Source organism: Solenopsis invicta, chromosome 6 (assembly GCF_016802725.1).
Source record: "Solenopsis invicta isolate M01_SB chromosome 6, UNIL_Sinv_3.0, whole genome shotgun sequence".
NCBI lineage: Eukaryota > Metazoa > Arthropoda > Insecta > Hymenoptera > Formicidae > Solenopsis > Solenopsis invicta.
In genome coordinates, this window is record NC_052669.1 from 1,947,761 (window position 1) to 1,969,697 (window position 21,937).

A 21,937-nucleotide genomic window follows, 5' to 3' on the forward strand; every position below is an offset into this window, starting at 1 on the left:
TAGATGTGTCGCTCATATTTTGAATCTGGCAGTCCAAAGTGCAATAACCTTCTTCAACGTGTACAAAGACTAGACGAGAGTCTCGGTCCAAGACCGAGAGTCTTGATACCTTTATTTCAATCTCGGTCTCACCGTCGAAACTTAGTTTGAGTCTCGGTCTTTCCTCGTATCAGTTTGTGAGATGAGATCAAGAGTTTCGATAATCAAGAAAAATTTATACAAACTGGCAAAGAAAGACACGGAAGTGTCCCCTTCCGATTTAAATGAGTTTTTAATATATTGTAGAACAGATCAAAATAATGGACACGTATTTTTTTTATACGTGCCCGTTTTCACTTTTAAAAGTGACACACCGTTTTAAAAAAAATTGTTTTCTTTCCAAGAATATATCGTTGAAACTATAAGAGATACAAAGAAATTTTATGAATAAAAGTTGAATGGCTTAAAGAGTACTTTATAACAATAATAAATTAAATTGTTTTTCTTTTTTATACTTTCTCCCACTACTTACCTTTCTTCTCAAAATTGTAATTTTTTTATAAGTAAAATAAAACTTATTTTATTACGAATTCAATGGTACATGATAAAATTATGTTTCAACATTCCCATTTTCCAAAAATAATTAAAAATGTCTCTATACGTATGGTATGCGTACTCGTTCGTGCTCTCGATTGTTTACAATAAAGGTTGGTTTATGCAAGCAATAATCGCTAACTTATGCCGGAACCGGTAAGAAATTGACCAATCATAGTCAATTATTCTTCTATAAATCGATTATGATTGGTTAATTTCTTACCAGCATAAGTTAGTGGTTATTGCTTACCTAAATCAATCTTAAAAAGAATTCGTCTTATACGGCATTGAATATGCGAGAAAGCATTAAGACAAATGAGTACAATGAATGTTGAAAAGAATTTTATAATAATAATAATAATAAAATAATTGTAACTTTTTTAAGTCGCTGAAACAAATTAATTTTTTTTTACAATATGTTACAGTATGTACGCAATACTTTGAACAGTAAGAAACAAAATATAAATAAATAAAATATTATTTATTCATTACTTGTTTTGAATTACAAAAGATAGTCATTACAAGTCATTTACATGACTTATACGTAGATAAAATGTACATAGTTAAAACAATACGTCAACAAGTTCCCGTATATAAATTACCCCATTAAAGCATATGACCAGATAGCCAGCAAAGATAGCCAAAATATTACAATTGGAAATAGGATCGAAACATAAAAAAACATTATTGAGATAAAAAAAGCACACAGTTAGTAGTATCAGTACAAAATTATCTAATTTTCAAAATAAAATAAAATAAGGTAAAAAAAGGCGCCAAGTATGTGCCTAAATATTTTTATTTTTTATGAAAACCCAAGTGGTACTATTTTTGTATTTTAACTGAAAAATCTTACCATGCCAACTCATGTCGTAATATTTTAAACTTTCAATATTTCTGTGATTCACAATCACTGAAAAATCTTCCTATTTCAACCTAAATGGTATTTACTTAAAAATAAATATCTTAAATTTAATCCAATTTAAAAGTATTTAAAAAAAAAATGTATAAAATCTTTAAATTACGCCAATTATAAGGAGAATATATTGCTTTTTGAAATAACTGCTGTACTACTTTTAACAAATAAAACGCAAGTAATAGTATTTTTATTTTTTTAATAAAACCCAAATAGTGGTATCTTTAATTTCTTTTTAAATAAAATTCAAGTGGTACTATCTGTGTATTTTTAATAAAAAAATCTATTCTAATCTAAATGTATTTAATTGATGCATTAAATGTTCTTAATTTAATGAAGAAAGTTTTAATGGAATATATCACATTTAATCTTAAAGAATTAAATAGGAAACAGAAATATAAAATTTTATTCAAATAAAAAATTTGTTAACTACAAAAACTTGGCATTGCTAGATAAAAACAGCAATGAAAGGAATTGACATAAAAAAGAATGCAATAAATGTAACACTTGTAAGATATGCGTTATAAAAATAATTATGCAAAGTAAATTAAAGATCAAATTTGTTTAACATTTAAATAACATGATAAATCATTATAATTTTCTAAGTTATTATAACTATTATATTTTACAACATTATCGGAATTGAAATCAAACATGGACACGTTATGTACAACTGTACACATACACGTACATACAACGATACACGAGTCGGCGCGATAATGTGGCAACGTAAATTATAAAAAATAAATGTCTTTATGAACTTTATTTATTCCATTTAATTTTTCAAGCATACGTTTGTTTGCCAAACTTTATAGCGTGAAGTTGCCAGAACGTTATAATGCATTTGTTCAATAAATAGTCTTGTACCAATGCAGATTCTAATCTTTCTAAAGCTTGTTACGTCCGCGGATTCGCGAGGGTTGCGATCCCGGGACGTAGATCTGGTTCGTTGGTTAGTTTTGGTGTTAAGGCAGCTGTCACCAGTCGCAGCTCCGAATCGTGTGATAACACGGCCGGATACGCGACAAATCCCTTGTATGGGAAATAGGAGGTATTGTAGGAAGATATATTATTAGTAGGTTTAGAAAATGTAGTAGCGTTTTATTAACGCTACTGGAGGAGTAGCGTGCGTGCTCGAGCTTGGCGTGGGATTAAATGAATGACAGAGCGTGTAATGGTTAAACTGAATCTGTATTTTCGTAATTACAGAATAGTAGGAGGTTACATATGGGGGCTACAGGTAAATCGTCATCTTGCGAAAGAAGCGCTTTCTGCCGCCGGCGTACGCGCGGTGTGCCCTACGTTTGCCCATATGTGCTTCAAACGAGGCATGGTAGAGTTAATATGGGAAAAGGATTGCCACGTGAATGCGTAAATGAGCGGGTAACTTACCGAAATTCCGAATGGACGACTTTAACGCGAGAGAGAGAGAGAGAGAGAGAGAGAGAGAGAGAGAGAGAGCTCTATATAAAAGATCTACGAGATTTAGAAAAATAAATTAGTGATCGAGTATATGTTACGAATGACGAATCCGCTGGGTCGGAGTGGTCACCCGTTAGAACGCCTCCCTTAAAGGTGGAAATTATATGGAAGAAGAGGGGACGGTGAAAGCGTCGAGGAGTCGCGCTAGCGAATCTTCCTCGACGGGTTGGGAAGGGAAGAAGGACGGTGTCGAAGAGTCGCGTTAGCGAACTTCAATTAACTGTCATTCAATTATATAAGAATCGGTTGCTAGTGAGTAATCACGGAAATTCACACCTCGCCCGAGATATTATTATTATTATTATTACAAGTATCAAAGTTTCCTCTTCAAATAATTGAACAATTTCCATGTAAAATAATTTCCGATTCTCTCCGTGAATTCTAATTAAATTTCCACGTAAATCTCGACGTCTTATTTTCAATAGTTTCTTCCTTAGATTCCCATGATGAGATGCCTGTTTTCCTTCTCGACCATCCCCATCAATACTTCACTCCGGTAGAGCTTTTTTATAATTTCTTTTTTTCCTCTTCAATTAATGAAATTAATACCATGAATGAAACTAATCCCATCTCCTCCCAATGTGTTAATAAGTTTACAGAAGCACCCTAGAATATGTTTTATAATTATATATAATACATATTTCTGTAATAATTGTCCATAAATATTGTTCTTAGAATTTTTAAATATATTTTAAATCCTTTCAACAGATATGTTTAGATTTATAAATTATCCTTATATCAAATATGTCTAAATCTATTAACTATTATAAAAATTGATGCAACAATTGTAATAAATATATATTTAAAGTTATAAATTATCATTTTAAAATCATCACAACCGTTACAATAATAGAACATGTTAAACAAACACATCCATTGTAACAAACTGCAGCAAATCAAATTATAATAAACTCAAATGTAAATTTTTTATATGTTATATAATAATCACCCCGTTATATACAAAGTTATAAAATATACGTTAATATTGACTTTTTAAAAATACACAATTGTTAAAATTTATTTCACTTTTTTAAATTAATCTGGTCGCATTCCTCTGAATATCAGATCGCGCTTGGTCCAATCCCTAATTAAAGAGATTAGATTTTCTGACACAAATTATAGGATCGACGATCGCACGACTTTTTTGGAAAATTAGTAATAAAGCGTTCCATTCCATATACCAAAGTCACAAAAAATGCGTTCGACTCGTAACGTACATCACTCTAGTGCGCCTCCAAGAAAGGTTTTTATTGCGTACTTCCTTATCTTACCCAAATTCCAGGTAGTCTTTCAATAAATACCTTTTCCCTTAGGCTGGACGTAACAGCTTTATAGCTGTTCTTATGAAGCATATATAATATCACTCTCCCCCGAAAAAACTGTAAATTATTTTATTAGTAAATTATTCATGTTAAATTATTTAAGTTGGAAATAGCAAAAAATGATTGAAATTCTAACATGTAACAATAATTTTTGTAGCATTTATTTATTATAACATGATTGTTACTTTGAATTAAAATTAACAAGCATAGTACTTGAAAAAATAAACACTAGTGTTGATACATGGAACATAAATTACGATACATATTTTTAATGAATTAATTGTACTATAAGTATGGATTTGTACATACTTACATTTTGATATAAAATATATTAATTTAGTTACGTCCGAACTCCACGATTCTTATCCTTCACTCATGCTGTCGGCACGAAATTTTGATATCCGAGATGACTCGGTGCACTTGACACAAAGGATATATCTTTCCATTGAAAGATAGAATAAATAAGTCCACGAGGAGTATCGCTTACCGAGCGCACTGATTATGAGAAGTGTGAGATGACGAGGTGTTATACAAACAGGACCGAATTAAGACTCATGTCGCCCCTAGACATCTCTATTAAATCTTTGCCGTTTTTATTCAAGCCTCAAGTGTAACTTAAATTAATCAAATTTTATATTCTGCAGATTCTGCTTTCTTCTTACATTATTGTATGTAAAAGATTTTACTTGATTGCGTCAGCTACTACAAGATAAGCGGCTGTTTTACAAAATGCCGCTTTTTTAAAGTTGCCGCCCCTAGACAATAGCTTAAATTAGGTTTAAGAGCTATTCCGGCCCTGTATACAAACTGTCATACTAACGCAAACACTTCTCATTCACAGACCATAAATTCGGCGATCGACATGCTCCATCCGGAAAAGAAGTCTTATTTATGAGACAAGCTACTTAGTCGCCAAGACCATATATGGAAATCGTGATCCAAATATCTTACTCCCATCTCATTGATAATACTAACATCGTCCGTCCAATCCTAGACGAGGAAAATGCAATAGACGAATTATAGACGTCCTGATTGATTGAGTTGACGAGGGATCAAAATTCATTTGATTCACCCACTTTTTCTGATATAAAGTGGGAGACATGGAAAGCGAAAAACCGCTCCACAATCAAAAATTTTAAGCTGTGGTCACGCTCAATACTCAGTTTATCTCGCGAATTCAGAACTCTGAATTCAGAATTTACACTCCGGTCTGTTAACTATTTTATCGTACCATGTTCTGACTTATTGTTAGCAAAATCTTGTATCTTTACCACAAGTGTGCATTAAGAACATCAATCCAGAAATCGGCAATCAAGTCCAGCCAGCCGTCCACTGTCTCTGTATGCAGACCGATAGCCCACCTGCGACATGAGGGTCATTTCATTGTTCTTGAAAAAAAACCCGGAGCAGTAACCAGTAAGTGACTAAGATATCCCGCTGCTTTTCTTTCTTTGTTGCTTCTCTTTCGGCGTGTAAGCCTATCTTTTCTCTCTCATCAAGATTTTAAAAAAGGAGATAATTTTTTATATTAACTATTCTTCTTTGTTATCTTTACACTTTTTCAAGTTTAATGGAATAGCACTACCGATTGGATTTTCCGATTGAATTCAAGGAAATTACATCTCCTCTTTTTTCTTGCGGATGATACCTATTTCCTCGGTCCCAATTAAATTAATTTAAATAAATTAAAATCCGTCATTTCACTGTTTTTCTAGACTTTGTTATTGCTCTGTACCTCCCAAAAATTCCCTTTCCCTTCTTAATTCCCGCGCATCGTTTCTACCCTTTGTTTCCCCTGGCTTCCGTAAAAATTTTAAAATTATAATGCTAACATATTATATGACACACATATTGTACATTTACAAGTAAATATACACATATACGTACACTTTCAAAAAATAACGACAAATGTAGTCAGATAAAGTTTAAATTGTAAGCTTTTTATAATCATTCTTCATCATTTTTAATGTTAGAATAAAATTATAAGTTTTATTTCTAACAACTTTACTTTTATTTAAACAAACTATCTCTGATACCTTGTTCTGAATAAAATTGCACTTGGTCCGAGTTAAAACGATTAAAACGATTAAATTTGCTGATTCAAAATAAGGACCGACGAATGCACGAGATCGGATAAGAATTATAATATTCTTGTGGCACGCTGATCTACTCGTACATTCGAATTCATTCAATGCGTTCAACTCATGGCACGCGCCTTAAAACATGTGTGCACGAGACTAGGGGCCGTATTTTTGAAAAATAACATATACGAAAATATACGAAAATACTATAGTATACGTTACATATATTATAGAGTTTCCTAGTATTTTCGTATACGTTATTTTTCAAGAATACGGCCGCAGGTCTGTTACATTCTTCCCTACCTTCACTCAAGCCATTTTCTTTTGTCTCTTATTCCAGGAAATAAATAAAAGAGACTTCCCTGAGGATCTTGGCCGTAACGACCTAAAGTGACCAAGATTCTAGATTTTCTATATAATTTTTCATAATTTTACATGATTATACTTACTCTCGATATAAAAAATTATAAAAAATCTTATGAAAAATTTTCGTCTGAATATATGTATTACCAGCAATTTATTAATAAAATAGCAACATCAAAATTACTTCGCTTTGTTAGCAATATGGCGGTATTACAAACCTGTTAATTCTTTAAAAAATATATTCTTTAATAAGTTATCTTTTATGATTTGTTCTGTAACAGGACAGTTTTGTTGCCTCGTTGTACAGATGTTATTACACATTTTTGAAATCCGGATATTACTTTCGACGATAAAAAATCATTACTTTGTCCGAATTCTTTCAACATTATTGAAAATCAAAATAATGGAAAAGTTACGCTACAAAAACCAGTAATTCAAGTTAAATTAGGTCTACGAAAATTTTGCATTCAAACAGAAGATGATGAAGTTATAAGAATTAAATTGTACAATGGTAACAAGACCTTTTCTTTAAAGATTATAAAATTCTTTTTATATTTTTTATATTTTTTTATAGAAATATCTCTATTAAGTGATAATCATAACTTTGTTATACAGATTTCTGTGATGAACTACATAAGTTGCAATTAAATATTGATATCTATAATTGGATGAAATTTGATGTGCTGAAAAAAACGTATCAAAAATGATCTTAATGACGTGCTCGAAGTTGCACATGCACAGCCTGAAAATGAAAATGTTCTCTCCATACCAGAGTACACAACATTTTTTATTACATTTTATACAATGTGTCTTTCCAAATCTTGTGACATGATAACATCACATTAATAATTATTTACAGGTTTTTGGCAGAACCGTGCCGTAAAAGAATGTTTACTCAGGGAGATTTTGATTATGAGAAAGAAGTCTTTATTACTGGCGAAGATTTTGGCAAACTATATAAAACAAATCATTTGTGCCGTTACCAAAAAGAATTTGAGGAAGAAGTTTTTATTGCTGGTGGAGGATTTGGCAAAGTATATAAAGCGCGTCATTGTCTCGACGAAAAAGAATATGCAATTAAAAAAATAACAGTTGAGCGTATTACCGAGTGGCAACTGAATGAAGTACGGACACTGGCTGCATTAAATCATCCTAATATTGTTCCATACCATACAGCTTGGATCGAATCGTCGTCGCCCTATACTTCAAACGCGTCATTCACAAATAGTATATCATGTTCATCAAAATGCTATCGAAGAGATTCCAAGTCCTCCAGTCCGTTGGACATCAAAGATTCATTCAATAATGAATATGATCTGAATCTTAATAAAACTAAGATACACCATAATAAGACCGACATATTATTTGATACTAATGCATTTTGTAAAACTGATACAAATATAAAAATGAAAAAAAGCAATAAGGTACATAAAAATGATGACAATAATATTAATAGCAATACTATTAGTGTAACATTTGAAGATTCGTCGGCTAACATCATAGATGAAAAAATAGTTGAGAAAAATACCATAAAAGAATATTATACTGCAGAATCTAGTTCGAACGTAGTATTTTTTCAAAATAGCAAGATTAATGACAGATGTGAAAAACTCGATTTAACTAACAACATAGAAAAGAAAGTTGAAGAAAATACCACTAAAGAATCCAGTTCGGACGGAGTGTCTTTTCGAAATAGCAAGAGCAATGAAAGTCCAGATCAAGCAATTGTAAATGCAAGTACTAGTTCTTCATGCGAAGAATCTAGCCGAGAAGTTAATATATACATTTCCAATAAAGTAAGTAGAAAAATATATAGGAGAGCGTAGGATAAATCAGACCCATTTGCAGTTTTTGCTCTTTATAAGGCCTAAATAAAATCCGATCATGAAACCGAAGGTGCCGTTGGAAAAATAATTTAATTCGCATTAAAACGCTATAATATCTGCTTAATAATTTGTCAATTTTATCGATAAACTTAACCGATATATCAAATTTAAAGTGCAGGCAAGTTACAACTCTTACACAAGAATTTCCTTTCCTTAAAAAATGTTCACACAATTGCTCAAAATACATATTTATGTCTATGCATATTATGAGAAACTGTCAAATTACTATCACATGTTCATTGTTTTATAAAGACTTTACATTATAAATGGCATGCAAATCTGCTTAACCGTATTCATTTAAATTAAAAAGGTTCAATTTCGAACACAGTCAGATCGAACACAGTATCCCACTCTCTCCTAATGAAAAGGTAGATAAAGTACATAAATTTATATTGTTTTCAAACAAAAATTATGGATATTGAAGAATATTGATAAACATAAATTTTTATATTTATTATGTGTTTTGGGTCATTACAGAATACATCGTATACCTTATACATTCAAATGGCTCTATGTGAACAAACGCTCGAACAATGGCTACGTGATAAAATGAGTGTAACGCCTGAATCAATAGTTAAAACGATATTTCAACAGATTGTTTGTGGAGTGGATTATATGCATTCTCAAAAAATCGTACATCACGATATAAAGGTAAATTGTGCGTATCTTGAAAATGCAATCTCTTGTATTTTAAAAATTCAATTTAACATATTTATATCATAGCCTAGCAATATATTTATGACGACATCCGGACAACTTCAAGTTCAATTAGGTGATTTTGGTTTAGCTTGTCCATTACAAAAAGAACGTCATTCTGTAATTGGTACTCATATATATACAGCACCAGAACAAATGCAGGGAAAGTGTGATCCAAAGGTAATTGAAGAGATCCTAAAACAAATTACTGACATTATTTTTATTAAAAAATATCTTTAAATCGGCTTTACAGAACTCCAAATTCTTTTATTCAATTAAAGTACGCTCAAAAAGAAACAGAGTAAAGGGTGATTCAAGCTAATAAGAAAATAAATTCTTTTATCAACCATACTAAAAAATTTAGAGACCAATTTTTTTTGTTATTAGTATAAAATAATCTTTCTTTGTGTTCTTCATTTTTATGCGTGTTTTAATTGTACAAAAAAATTTGAAATTTTGTGCAAAATTAATTCAAAGATATTTTCTAATAAAAAATGTATTTTCTTTAGAATCTCATTACGACAAAAAAAAGGAAATTTTATTGAAAATAAATCATGTTTCAATATATTTTTTATCTTGATATTCTTTTTATTTGCAGAGTGACATTTATAGTATAGGAGTTGTCTTTATCGAGCTTGCGATTTCTATAAAAACTCGAATGGAGTTGACTGATATAATTAAATCCTTAAGATCTGGCGAAGTACCAGAAACTCTCAAGCAACATAAGTGGGTGAGTTTCAAATATATTAAACTATTTATATAAATTATATATTTATTTACATTTATTTTTTATTACATCTGTATTCCGTATATACTTTTGCTTAGGTACAAATGATCCAACGATTAGTGCAAGAGGATCCTACTAATCGACCATCAGCAAGTCAGCTTCTGCAGGATTTTAACCACGATAAGAATGTAACAATAAATAGATTGGAAGATACTATCGTGCATTTAGAAAATAATAATAATAAGAAAGATGACAAGATTCAAAATCTATTACAAGAGAATGCGTTGTTAAAGGAAAAAATTCAAGAACTGTCACGGACAATGCAGCAATCTAAATTGGTACATGAAAACTAAACTCATGAAAAAACTTAACAAAACATTAATATAAGACGACTTTTTTCTTGAACTATAGAGTCTAGAACAATAATATAATTTACGCACATAATGAAGTAAAATTAGTTTTTATATGGTACGTATTTGGAAAATATTATTTTATAATAATATTTAAACATTAAACACATTATGGGATCTGGGAGAGCCTTCTAAAAAAATTTTACTCCCGTGCCATTTTATTTTAGTTGAGCAATGAAGTTGGTCAACCATCGATAAGGGAAACTTTTTTTCCCTCTTAACTCGAATTTTCTTTCTCATTCCATCTTCACACAGCCAGTGATCAAAGTTTCTGGAGGATTTTCAATAATGTGTTTTTCCTAGTTTCCCATTAAGAAGCAGAGAAACTACTCATACTCTTCCCTCTAGAATTTTTCTAAGAAGTAGAAAAAATCCTCATTTCCTTCCTCCTAAATTTCCTTCAAATAAAAGAAGAAATCTCCATAGTTAATCCTCTATCTCCAATACCTACTTACGATTTCGAAGAGTTTTCTACTCCCCCTTAATCTACCTTATCAATTCCGTAGAAATAATTAATATAGTAATAATTAGAATCTAGCGAAATCTGTTACTTACATTTCTCCATGAATCTTGGAGAAGATTTGGAGAAGACGCACGCACACACACACACACACACACACACACACACACACACATTTATGTAAAACTCATTTATTATGTTAATCACAAATGTAACCAAATAGAATTTAAGTTTTTTTAATAATTAAATTTTTTTATTAATCATAAAGCCGAAATAATAATATTAATTAATGCTATAAAGAGCATATACCTCCGTATATTCCCCTTTCCCAGCAAATTATTTTCTTGCAAAAAATAACACCTCAGTCAGAGTAGTTTTCAAATAAAAATAAAAATTTCTTAAATTAGATGTACTTATTGTTATTGATATATTTTGAATTTTAATCTTCATTTCAAGTATAATTTTTATTAATCTTTAGTCAAAATAAACCATACTCAACCTTTTATAAGTTTGTTATACGAATACATTGTCACAGTAGAAATGATACTATACGTTATATTACACATTATGTGTATTAATAAAAAGAAAGATGTATTATCATTGAATAAGATACGCTCATATGTGATAAACTTCAAAAATTTGTTAATGCTGAATGTATTTTGATGTTATAACTTGAAGTAATTCCACCATGCATTCAAGATGTTTTTCTTCGGGTACAGAATTAAGAGCATATCCAATAGCAGACAAGACTGGATCATTAACAGATGATGCTGCGAAGGGAATAGAATATTCATTTAATTTCATCAAGAAGTTCCCTAATTTCGTTTTCTTTTTCTTTTGAGTGAAAGAAGTCTGAGCTGTTGACTGTTTGTTGATAGCTTGCAGATCATCATCTTTCTTGATGCAATTAGCAAAATTATCAGGCTGGGGAGAAATATTTTTTAACTCGCGTTCTAATGCACTGTCGCCTGTAAATAAAAAAAAAATAAATAAAAACTATAAATTTCCCAATTTACTTTATCCTACGTCCAACATTTGTTGAAAAATTGTAAGTTACATTAACAAAAAATAAGAAATCATATAAATTTAAATTTAAAAAATTTAATAAATGAAACAATAAACAATTTTGTTTTATTAATTACCTGTTTCGTCTGCATCCATTCTGTCCACATGTTTAATTACCTGTAATTATATGTAGATTAAAATGTTTTCTTACTAATTTCCAGGATTAGGTAATACTTTTTCTTACCAAATTAAGTTAATAGCTTATAAAATTTATTTAATTACATTAAAAGTTCCGTTAATTAACTTAAAAGTTAATTTTAAAAAATATTATTTTTGTATAATTTTTGTAAATAAGAATTATATATTTTTTAAAAATTAAATTATTCCAAATAACAAGACTATTACAATATGTATCACGAAATAAATTTAATACTCTATTTGTGAAGTCAGTTTACATAGAATAAAAAAATTAAGAAATATTGTTTCTTTATAGGTATGCATTTTTTTAGAATTTTTCTATTTACGTAAGTAAATCATCAAATTTAATATTTTATTAAAACTTCTCATTGTCCGCTTCGAGCGCATCAGCCCGCATCATTTTTACCTTGCGCTCATCGCTCATCTTCTCGGCTTCGATCCGCGCACGCTCGATCTCCGAACGATTGCATTCCTGTTGTGCCGTAACCTTGCCGGTCTCATCGCGCGCCTGCTCGAGTTGAAGCTGCGCCTCGACGTAATTCGACTGCATTCTCTTCAACTCGGCTTCGCGGCCTTCCAGTAAGTTGCGTAGCTTGTCTATCTCCTGCAATAGCCTATAACTAAACTCGCTCTCACACTTCTTCTGCTCGGCCTTACGAGCGCTATAAAGCTCCTCTTGCACCTTCTTCAGATGGTTGCTTAGCCACTCCATCTCCAGCTCGTGTTGCTCCTGGCTCTTCTGGTGCTCGGTGTAGAACCATTCCGCCTTGCTCTGCGCCTCCTTCACTTCTTCATGCTTCTCGTACATGTTTTCGATCATCTCGAGCTGCATACGCGCGAACTCCTCTTGCATCTTCTCCGTTGCCGCCTGTTGCTTGTTGAGCTGCGAGTACGCACGCTCCAGCTCGAAACTTATGCGCTCGTCGGCTATCGGTTTCTCATCTTCGTTCTGCAATTATCGCAGCTTGATAAAAAAAAACATTAAATTTATAGCTATATTCTTTTAGACTATCGAACTGAGCTCAATTTTAATACGATAAACAGATCTTAAAATGTTATTTGATAAACGTAAATAAAAAATTAATAATCTCCATGGTTCATTTTCACTATAGTTAATCTTTTTCAAATTGTCAAAATTAGAAAAAACTAAAGGGAAAGTTAAACTGAAAGCAAAGTTAACTTATTATATTAGTAGAAATAAACAATAAAGTAAAACAGGCCGACACAGATTTTGAATAATAATTACGTTTTCTTTATGATTTTTTGTGTACGAATTAAATTAATGTGGAAGATGTATAGAGAATTGGAATTATTAGTATCCAAAGCGTCTTTATTTATTCACAGTCATTTCAGGTGAGTCACGTTGCTAAACAATTTAATTAATATGTGGTATCTTATTATCAAGAGACGCGGTCACGTCTCGTATTTAGTTACAGAGAGAGCGTTTTATCTCCTTTGATATCATATTACAGTTGAAAGATGTGAAAAGATCTAGAGATGCTTAATAACTCATCTGTTAATGGCTAAGGATGAATAAAGACCTACACTCAATTTGGAAATATTGTTATACTGAAGATGACTCCAAAGTGAATTATAACTTTGTAGTTTTTATTATTTTTGTTTAATAAATTTGAAAAAAGTTAATAATTGAAAAACTGTTTATTAATAATCACATTGTGACACTCATTAGTCCTGCTTGAGAGTCCGTAATTTTATATTATTAGGAAGAAAGTTAATAAGTTAAAATTTACGCATTTTAAAAATAACTAGTTGAAGTGAAGAATTAACTCATTTAAATTTAACAAAATTAAATTAAAAATCAATAACTTTCTGATTTTATTAAACTTTAAATTTGTAATTAGTTATTACCCAACCCTGCTAAAAATTTATAAAAATTTTACTGTCTCATTACTATATTTCGAATAATTTTGTGAAAAATTAGAATACTTACATATGGAACGGCATTGTCTTTCAGCTTTGGATATGATCCCGTGCGATCTATATAATTTTCCTGGAAATGGAGAATGCACACATAACTGCTGAGAGTAATAATTTTGTTTTCAAATCCCAGTATTGTTTTCCATCTCAGCTTTTGATCAGGATCTGAAGGAAATCTGCAAAAAGCGACATATAAACTATTTAAAAAATACACGTACGCTGTAACTTATTATTTGCGTTTGTATCTAATTAAAGAACGGCAAAAGTGTTTTTTTTTTCTAATAAAACCAGTATGAGATTTATAAAAACTACAAAAACTAAAAAAAGCATCATTTGAAGTTACATTGGAATAATCTTATACTTACGCAAAAAGTTCTTTTGTTCCACTTTTCTTGCATACTGCGCAATGTCTTTTATTCATTTTTCTAAAATCAAATTTTATTACAACAGATCTTGCCTCACAAAAACCACGTGCTCACGTACTACACACAACATAAAGACTATTCTAGCAGCTCTGGCTGCTCATGCTGCTAACGAAACTGTTTCTTTCTTGTAGATGCGCATTGGAACCGCGCAAGTAAGAGTTTGAATTGATTTGAATAACAACTACGTGCAAGCTGCGACAACCAATCAGAAGCGTCAAACCTATAGCATATGAAATACATAACACCACAATAATTCCCCGAACGTCTCTGTCAGCGTTAAAGTTGGTTTATAATAGCCGTTACTGTAAAAAATTGGCCAATCACAGCCGATTATTCTTCTATAAGTTGACTATGATTGGCCAATTTCTTACTGTTACGACTATTATAAACCAACCTTTAGTATCTATTGCGCGATAGCATGCGTCTCGAACGTAGTCAAGAGGTTTGTTCGCGTCGCATGCTCCAATATATTCCAACGTGCTCCAATACGTTTGCCGCAAATGCATTGGAGCACGTTGGAGTATGTTGGAGCATGCAACACGAACAAACCTCTGGATCAGACATAGCTCACGCATGCGTATAGAAAACCCCGCGGAGAGATTTGTCTCGCCGCCTTTCGCCTTTGCCTGAACAACCCAGATTCCAACAGGTTCTACTTATCAGTAATGACATCATCGCTATAGTCGTGCGTGAGACGTGAACAAGAACGAACGTATTTTGCCCTGCCATTTTTGTGACTGACGCAACTAGCTTCGTGTCTTTATATTCAATTTTAATTTTAAAAATATCCGACTTTATTTCTCTATCAAAATTTAAACTGATTCGGTAATTTAAGGTAGTCCGTTTGAGATCGCTTAAGTATTCGAACGCTTTCTAATCCGTTATATTTTTGTGCCAGTCGATTGCATCAGAATCGGCCGGCAGAACGACAATTTGTCATTGTCTTTGTCGTTCTGAGCATTGAAAGCTAGAATAAATTTTGTTTGTAATAGCCAAATCGTCCCTGCCTTGACTAGTTCAAGGGGATGGGTGCCAAATTAAGAAGAAGAAGAAGAAGAAGAAGGTAATTTAAGAGCGTAGTTAAAAAGTAAAAAAAAAAGACATTGGGCGAGATTAAATTGGCAAAGTGATTAGACTGGACACGTCTAGCGATTAAATATGATTCGTTTTTATTTGCAGATCATATTAAATTAATGTCATTAAAATTATGTTCAGTCGCTCGACGAGCAGATCTAGTCGCTTTGTCGCTTTTGAACAAGCAAATTGGCTTGTTGCCTTGCTTGAAATTCTTAAAAACTTTTGAACTTAAAACATAATACATATTAGACTGTTGATGAAAGAGGAAGAAAAAGAGAAAATGCAAAAGATACAAGCAACACGAATAGATCTCATATCAGCGCTAGGGTGCGGTTTATTTAATCTTATAAATATTTCAAAGTATTACTTAATAATACCATTCAGAATAAAAAGTTTTAGTAATTAACTTATCAATAAATGCTTTAAAACGTTTGTAGCATTAATTTATAAATTATAATAACTACTCGCGTATGTGAAGCGTGAATAATTCGTATGCGTTTTATTCTGAACAAAGTTTCTCGAAGTTGCTGATGTAACTAATCAAATTTGTTTCTATATATTTGTCTTTTAATTTTTATTTATTTTATTGTATTTTGCTATCATACTTAACATTTTGTGTGAACCAACATTTGGATTAAGACAATTTGTTTTATTCATCTAGCTAATACTGCCAAGGACCAAATCAGACCCTTTAGAGAGGGTGTCTTTACTGAAAAAAGAAGAAGCACTATCGCACAATCGTATGTGACATTCTAATCTGCATTCTCACAATTATTGCGATACAATGTCGGAATTCGCAGATTGCAGCATCACTCAGACGCTGATTTCAGCTGCTACTTCTGTGATTACATTTATGGCCGAAAGCATGATAGTGTTTGAAGAAGAATCAGAGAAATGGTAAACAGTATGCAAAATGTCATATACAGGCATATTAATCGCTAATCATCAGTTTAAAATGGTTGAGTTCAAAAACATTGCCTGGGTGTACCCAGATATCATTTTACTCTTGTTTATAGTTTGGTAAATAATAAAGATAAAATAATAATTTAATGTTTCTGAACGCAACCAAGATCAGTCGCGCCAATTCCAATTACCTTGAAAATAGGCTAATTAAATTTATAAATTGTTAATTGTAAAAAACTTTTAAAACTGATCATCCCTAATCTAACTTTGTCATTATTTTAATAAAAATTAAAATAATTAAAGATAGTTAAATATTACATAATTATTAATTATCAGTATTTTACAAAAATAAATTACAATTTGCAGAAAATGAATAAGAAAAATAATACGATCAGTTTTAAGTTTCGCAGTTGGCAGTTATTATGAATAAATTTGTAAACAGCCCTTATAGTTCGGCAGATGAATTAAAGACAGTCATAAACTACCAAAGGGTTATTACGAAGCAAGATGAGCTCTTAGATCAATCGAGCCTACAAGCAAACAAGCATGTCATAGAATATTCCGCAGACATTTATAAAGAAACTCCATATGGAAGACAATGTTATTACGTCTTTTATGTTATTCTGGAATTGGAATTCCTCGATCGAACCGAGACAGACAGTGCAATGCAGACGAGCTATCTTTTGACTATACGGAATACGGTGCCTTTTTTCTACAACATCAGTAATCCTTTAATAAGTACGTACATTATACCACATCAATAATCAAATGTTTTAATGCTTTAATATTTTAATGTTCTAATATTTGTATGCCTGTTCATAAACTGATACAATGTATCCTTTTCATTTCTATTAATTTTTTTAATCTTAGTGCAAAACATTCTAAAATAAAAAAAAATATATAACTCAAAACGAAATAAATATCTTTAGCCGGGGTTAATTCTAACGTTACATTCAACCTTGAACAATAATGTTACAATAAAATGCTCCGATTATGTGTTTAAATTGCTCCGATTATGTGTTTAAATTGTTATTTAATAATAAATATTTTAATAACTTATCTAACTAATTAATAATTTATATTATAATAAAATAATAAAACTTAAATGTGAAGGAAGCAAAAATATTTACTTATTGTAAAAAATTTATATCGTAATTTTAATACGCTCATATATTATAAAATTTTTAATTACTGAAAATATTACTATATTGTAATATAGTAATATTTTCAGTAATTAAAAATTTTATAATATATGAGAATAAAGTATTATATTATACTACTAATATAATACTTTATTCTCCATAAATGTATACTGCATCTGATTAATTGTTTTTGTTCGGTCTATATTCAACGTGTATAACGTATCAGTCATAGATTTATAACTTTTGGATTGTTATTTTTGACTCCATTCTAATCTATACTTTTTAGATATCTAAAAATAACTTGAAAATTCTGAGAAATGTATTCATTAATGAGATCTTTGATGGTTCGTTCTGTAATAGGACACTGTTGTAACCACATCCTACAGAAGTTACTATCATATGCCCCCAAAGTTCGAATATTACTTTCGGCGAATAAAGAATCAGAACTTTGTTCAAATTCTTTCAACATTACTGAAAATCAAAGCAATGAAAAAGACACGCCACAGAAAACAGTAATTAAATGTGTATTTGAAGATGAACTATTTATATCAGATAAATTTTACCATGGTAATGAGGCTTCTTCATTAAACATTATATATTTTTCAATACAAATATTTTTATTAAGTGATAATGATAACTTGGTCTTACAGATTTGTATGATGATCTATATAAGTTAAAACTAAATTTGGACACCTGTAAATGGACGGAATCTGATGTGCTAAGAGAAAGGTACCAACATGAGATTTTAATCGTGCTCGAAGTTGTACGTGAGTTGGCTGGAATTGTTTTGCCAAGAGTACAATGGTACACAACATTTTTTATTACATTTTATACAATGGGTCTTTCCAAATCTAGTGACATGATAACATCACATTAATAATTATTTATAGGTTTCCGGCAGAACCATGCCGTAAAAGAATTTTTACTCGGGCAAATTTTGAAATGGGTCCTGCGAAAGAAGTTATTACTGGCAAAGATTTTGACAAACTATATAAAACGAATCATTTGTACCGTTACAACAAAGAATTTGAGAAAGAAGTTTCCATTGCTGACGGAGGTTTTGGCAAAGTGTATAGAGCGCGTCATCGTCTCGATGGAAAAGAATATGCGATTAAAAAAATAACGGCTGATCATATTATCAAGTTGCAACTAAATGAAGTAACGATACTTGCTGCATTAAATCATCCTAATATTGTCTCATACCATACAGCTTGGATCGAATGTTGTCGGCTGTTGTCCTGTACTTCAAACAAATCCACAAATAATATACTATCATCGAAATTGAATGGAAAAGATTTTAAGTCATCTAGTTTGCTGGCCATCAAAGATTTTGAAAAATGTTATACTGATGAATCTAGTTCGGACGCAACGTTTTTTCAAAATAACGATATTAATGACAGATTTGAAAAACTTGATTTATCAACTAACAATATGGAAAAGAATGTTCAAGAAAATACCACTGAAGAATCCAGTTCGGATATAGTGTCTTTTCGAAATAGCAAGAGCAATGAAAATGCAGATCAAGTAGTTGTAAAAACAAGTACTGATAACAGTTCTTCATGTGAAGAATCTAGCCGAGAAGTTAATATATACACTTCCGATAAAGTAAGTAGAAAAATATATAAGAAATAATTGGATCAATCAATTTACTCGCAGTAAGGTGTAAATAAAGCCCAATTGTAAAACCGAAGATATTGTTAGGGAATTAATTTCTCTCCATTCTTGCTTCAAACCATTTTGATGTATCTCTCATCTGTATTGAGTAATGGAAAATATAAGAACTATTTCTGGTTCGATTTGAAACGAGCACTTTTAAATTGGACCATTCCCTATTGTAAATCGGGTATTTCTATTTTTGTCGATTTTTAGATATTTAGTATATTTTTTTAGTATTAAGTAAAAACAAGCGATTTGACAGTCAAAAATGAAAATTTTATTCAGAAAAAAATTGGTGATAGTTTATGTAGTTAGAGTTAAAATTAATAATATTCAATTATTCTGAGTCTGATGACACAAAATATTTTACTGATTTTACAGTTCTAGGACCAGATCTGGTTGGTCAATCACCAGTGCAAGTACGATTAGATTGCAATGTCGATTTAGACACGAGAGTCCTATCAAAGTTTGAAACAAATTTTATAATAAACAACAAAAGTAATTACAAAACGCTTGATATTTTTGAATTTTACACTCTTTAATTATATTAAATCAATTACCTTTCAAAATTTTAATATCTTTTAAATAATAATTTACAAGGATTTTCTTTTTTTGGAACATTTTCACATGATGACTAAAAATTCATGTTTGTGTCTATTCTATGAACATGTCGGAGAACTGTCAAACTGCTATCGCAGGTTCAGTGTCTTATAAAGATTTTACATTTATAAATGGCACACAAATCTGTTTCACCGCATTCATTTAAATTAAAAAGGTCCTATTTAGAACACCATCCGATTTATCGCACTCTTCCCTTTATATAACTATAATACATAAATTTATATTGCTTTAAAACAATTTGTAGCTATTGAAAATATATTGATAAACATAAATTTGAATATTTATTTTGTGTTTTGGCTCATTACAGAATAAACCGTATACCTTAAACATTCAAATGGCCCTGTGTGAACAAACGCTCGAACAATGGCTGTGTGATAAAATGAGTGTAATACCTGAACCAATAACTAAAGCGATACTTGAACAGATTGTTTGTGGAGTGGATTATATACATTCTCAAAAAATCGTACATCACGATATAAAGGTAAATTGCGCGTATCTTGAAAATGTAATCTCTAAGAAATACAATATAATACATATATTTATATCATAGCCCAGCAATATATTTATATCGACATCCGGACAACTTCGGGTTCAATTAGGTGATTTCGGTTTAGCTTGTTGGTTACGAAAAGAGCATCATTCTGCGCGTGGTACCCGTATGTACGCAGCGCCAGAACAAATGCAGGGAAAGTGTGATCCAAAGGTAATTAAAGAGATCCTAAAACAAATTACTGATATTATTTTTGTTAGAAAATATCTTTGAATCGGCTTTACAGAACTTCAAAATCTTTTATACAATTAGTTCAAACATTAAGAATAAAAAGCAATTCATTCTAATAATAAAAAAATTTCTTCTATAGATATTTTCTAATAAAAAATGTAATTTACTTTAGGATTCTATTAAGACAGAAAAAGGGAAATTTGACAAAAATAAATCATGTTTGAATATATTTACTATTTTAATATTCTTTTTATTTGCAGAGTGATATTTACAGTATAGGGGTTGTTTTTATCAAGCTCTTGATTTCAATAAAAACTGAAACGGAGTTAAGTTATATAATTAAATCCTTAAAGTCTGGCGAAGTACCAGAAGCTCTTAAGCTGCATAAGTGGGTGGGTTTCAAACAAATTAAATTTTTTATTTATATTATATGCATTTATGTTATCTTTCATGAAATCTATATTCCGTCTATACTTTTGCTTAGTTACAAATCATTCAGCGATTAATACAAGAGGATCCTACTAATCGACCATCAGCAAGTCAGCTTCTGCAGGATTTTAACCACGATAAGAATGTAACAATAAAAAGATTGGAAGATACTATCGTACATTTAGAAAATAATAATAATAAGAAAGATGATATAATTCAAAATCTATTACAACAGAATGCGTTGTTAAAGGAAAAAAATCAAGAACTGTCACGGACAATGCAACAATCTAAATTGGTACATGAAAACTAAACTCATGAACAAACTTGACATGACATTAATATAAGACTATCGACTTTTTTCTTAAACTATAGAGTCTAGAACAATAATATAATTTACGCACATAGTAAAATGAAATTACTTTTTATACGTACTTGGAAAATATTATTTATAAAAGGTTAAGAATGATATTTGGAAATAGGCAGTATAAAACTTGTTTTAATACACTTGGAAATGCCAATACAGATTTAATCTGAACAAATACTTTATGCAAATTACAAAAACGTGTTAATAATAATTGTGACTACTGAATTGTAAAGGTTTATTCTAAGACAAGAAACAAAGCCGAAGAAACGGAATGCTATACAGCACACACAGGCATACCACATCACTACAATAGACACTAGCGTTGTCTAGTGATCCTCTGATCGCGTTCAGAAAGCCCATATAACTATTGTTGCATTCCAACATTATTGTATAATAATAATATTAAATCTTGAACACATTATGGGGTGTTTCTGTGAGACTCTTCTAAAAAAACTTTACTTCCGTACCATTTTATTCTAGTTGGACAATGAAATTGATCAACCATAGTGATTAATAGAGGAGACATCAAATTTTATTTTCTACCT

The 21,937-nt window shown here is 30.7% G+C and overlaps 3 protein-coding genes across 4 annotated transcripts; 2 read left to right on the forward strand and 1 right to left on the reverse strand.

The window, feature by feature from the left end:
- The first annotated feature begins 4,477 nt into the window (after positions 1-4,477).
- Positions 4,478-11,082, forward strand: LOC105203233 (eIF-2-alpha kinase GCN2). Of its 2 annotated transcripts, XR_005574999.1 has the most exons (8): positions 4,478-7,245; positions 7,350-7,507; positions 7,594-8,530; positions 9,098-9,271; positions 9,344-9,496; positions 9,915-10,046; positions 10,142-10,511; positions 10,621-11,082. XR_005574999.1 is itself a non-coding variant. In XM_039450468.1 (7 exons), the coding sequence occupies exons 3-7, from the start codon at positions 7,622-7,624 to the stop codon at positions 10,394-10,396; spliced, it is 1,623 nt and encodes a 540-aa protein (XP_039306402.1). In that variant the 5' UTR covers positions 4,478-7,245; positions 7,350-7,507; positions 7,594-7,621; the 3' UTR covers positions 10,397-11,082. The 2 variants fall into 2 exon arrangements, 1 of the variants encoding a protein (XP_039306402.1); XM_039450468.1 differs by having other exon boundaries at positions 10,142-11,082.
- Positions 11,083-11,144: 62 nt separating this feature from the next.
- On the reverse strand, positions 11,145-14,648 carry LOC105205241 (myosin heavy chain, embryonic smooth muscle isoform). Its single transcript, XM_011174562.3, has 5 exons — positions 14,420-14,648; positions 14,068-14,230; positions 12,523-13,065; positions 12,056-12,095; positions 11,145-11,881 (listed from the first exon to the last, which is right to left on the reverse strand). The coding sequence occupies exons 1-5, from the start codon at positions 14,473-14,475 to the stop codon at positions 11,556-11,558; spliced, it is 1,128 nt and encodes a 375-aa protein (XP_011172864.2). The 5' UTR covers positions 14,476-14,648; the 3' UTR covers positions 11,145-11,555.
- Positions 14,649-15,110: 462 nt separating this feature from the next.
- Positions 15,111-21,105, forward strand: LOC105200455 (interferon-induced, double-stranded RNA-activated protein kinase). The gene is made up of 7 exons (XM_039450404.1): positions 15,111-15,542; positions 16,218-17,197; positions 17,962-18,168; positions 18,252-19,206; positions 20,186-20,359; positions 20,429-20,581; positions 20,860-21,105. The coding sequence occupies exons 4-7, from the start codon at positions 18,544-18,546 to the stop codon at positions 21,103-21,105; spliced, it is 1,236 nt and encodes a 411-aa protein (XP_039306338.1). The 5' UTR covers positions 15,111-15,542; positions 16,218-17,197; positions 17,962-18,168; positions 18,252-18,543.
- The last annotated feature ends 832 nt before the right edge of the window (positions 21,106-21,937 follow it).

Bases quoted from the DNA above. Each gene is read 5' to 3' on its own strand.
- LOC105203233 (XM_039450468.1), top strand. From the start codon at position 7,622: ATGTTTACTCAGGGAGATTTTGATTATGAGAAAGAAGTCTTTATTACT. The intron at 9,272-9,343 runs GTAAATTGTGCG...TTTATATCATAG, and splicing joins TCGTACATCACGATATAAAG to CCTAGCAATATATTTATGAC. The intron at 9,497-9,914 runs GTAATTGAAGAG...TTTTATTTGCAG, and splicing joins AGGGAAAGTGTGATCCAAAG to AGTGACATTTATAGTATAGG.
- LOC105205241 (XM_011174562.3), bottom strand. From the start codon at position 14,475: ATGAATAAAAGACATTGCGCAGTATGCAAGAAAAGTGGAACAAAAGAA. The intron at 12,096-12,522 runs GTAAAAATGATG...ATATAATTACAG, and splicing joins AGATGAGCGATGAGCGCAAG to GTAATTAAACATGTGGACAG. The intron at 11,882-12,055 runs GTAATTAATAAA...TTTTATTTACAG, and splicing joins AATGGATGCAGACGAAACAG to GCGACAGTGCATTAGAACGC.
- LOC105200455 (XM_039450404.1), top strand. From the start codon at position 18,544: ATGGGTCCTGCGAAAGAAGTTATTACTGGCAAAGATTTTGACAAACTA. The intron at 19,207-20,185 runs GTAAGTAGAAAA...GGCTCATTACAG, and splicing joins ATATATACACTTCCGATAAA to AATAAACCGTATACCTTAAA. The intron at 20,360-20,428 runs GTAAATTGCGCG...TTTATATCATAG, and splicing joins TCGTACATCACGATATAAAG to CCCAGCAATATATTTATATC.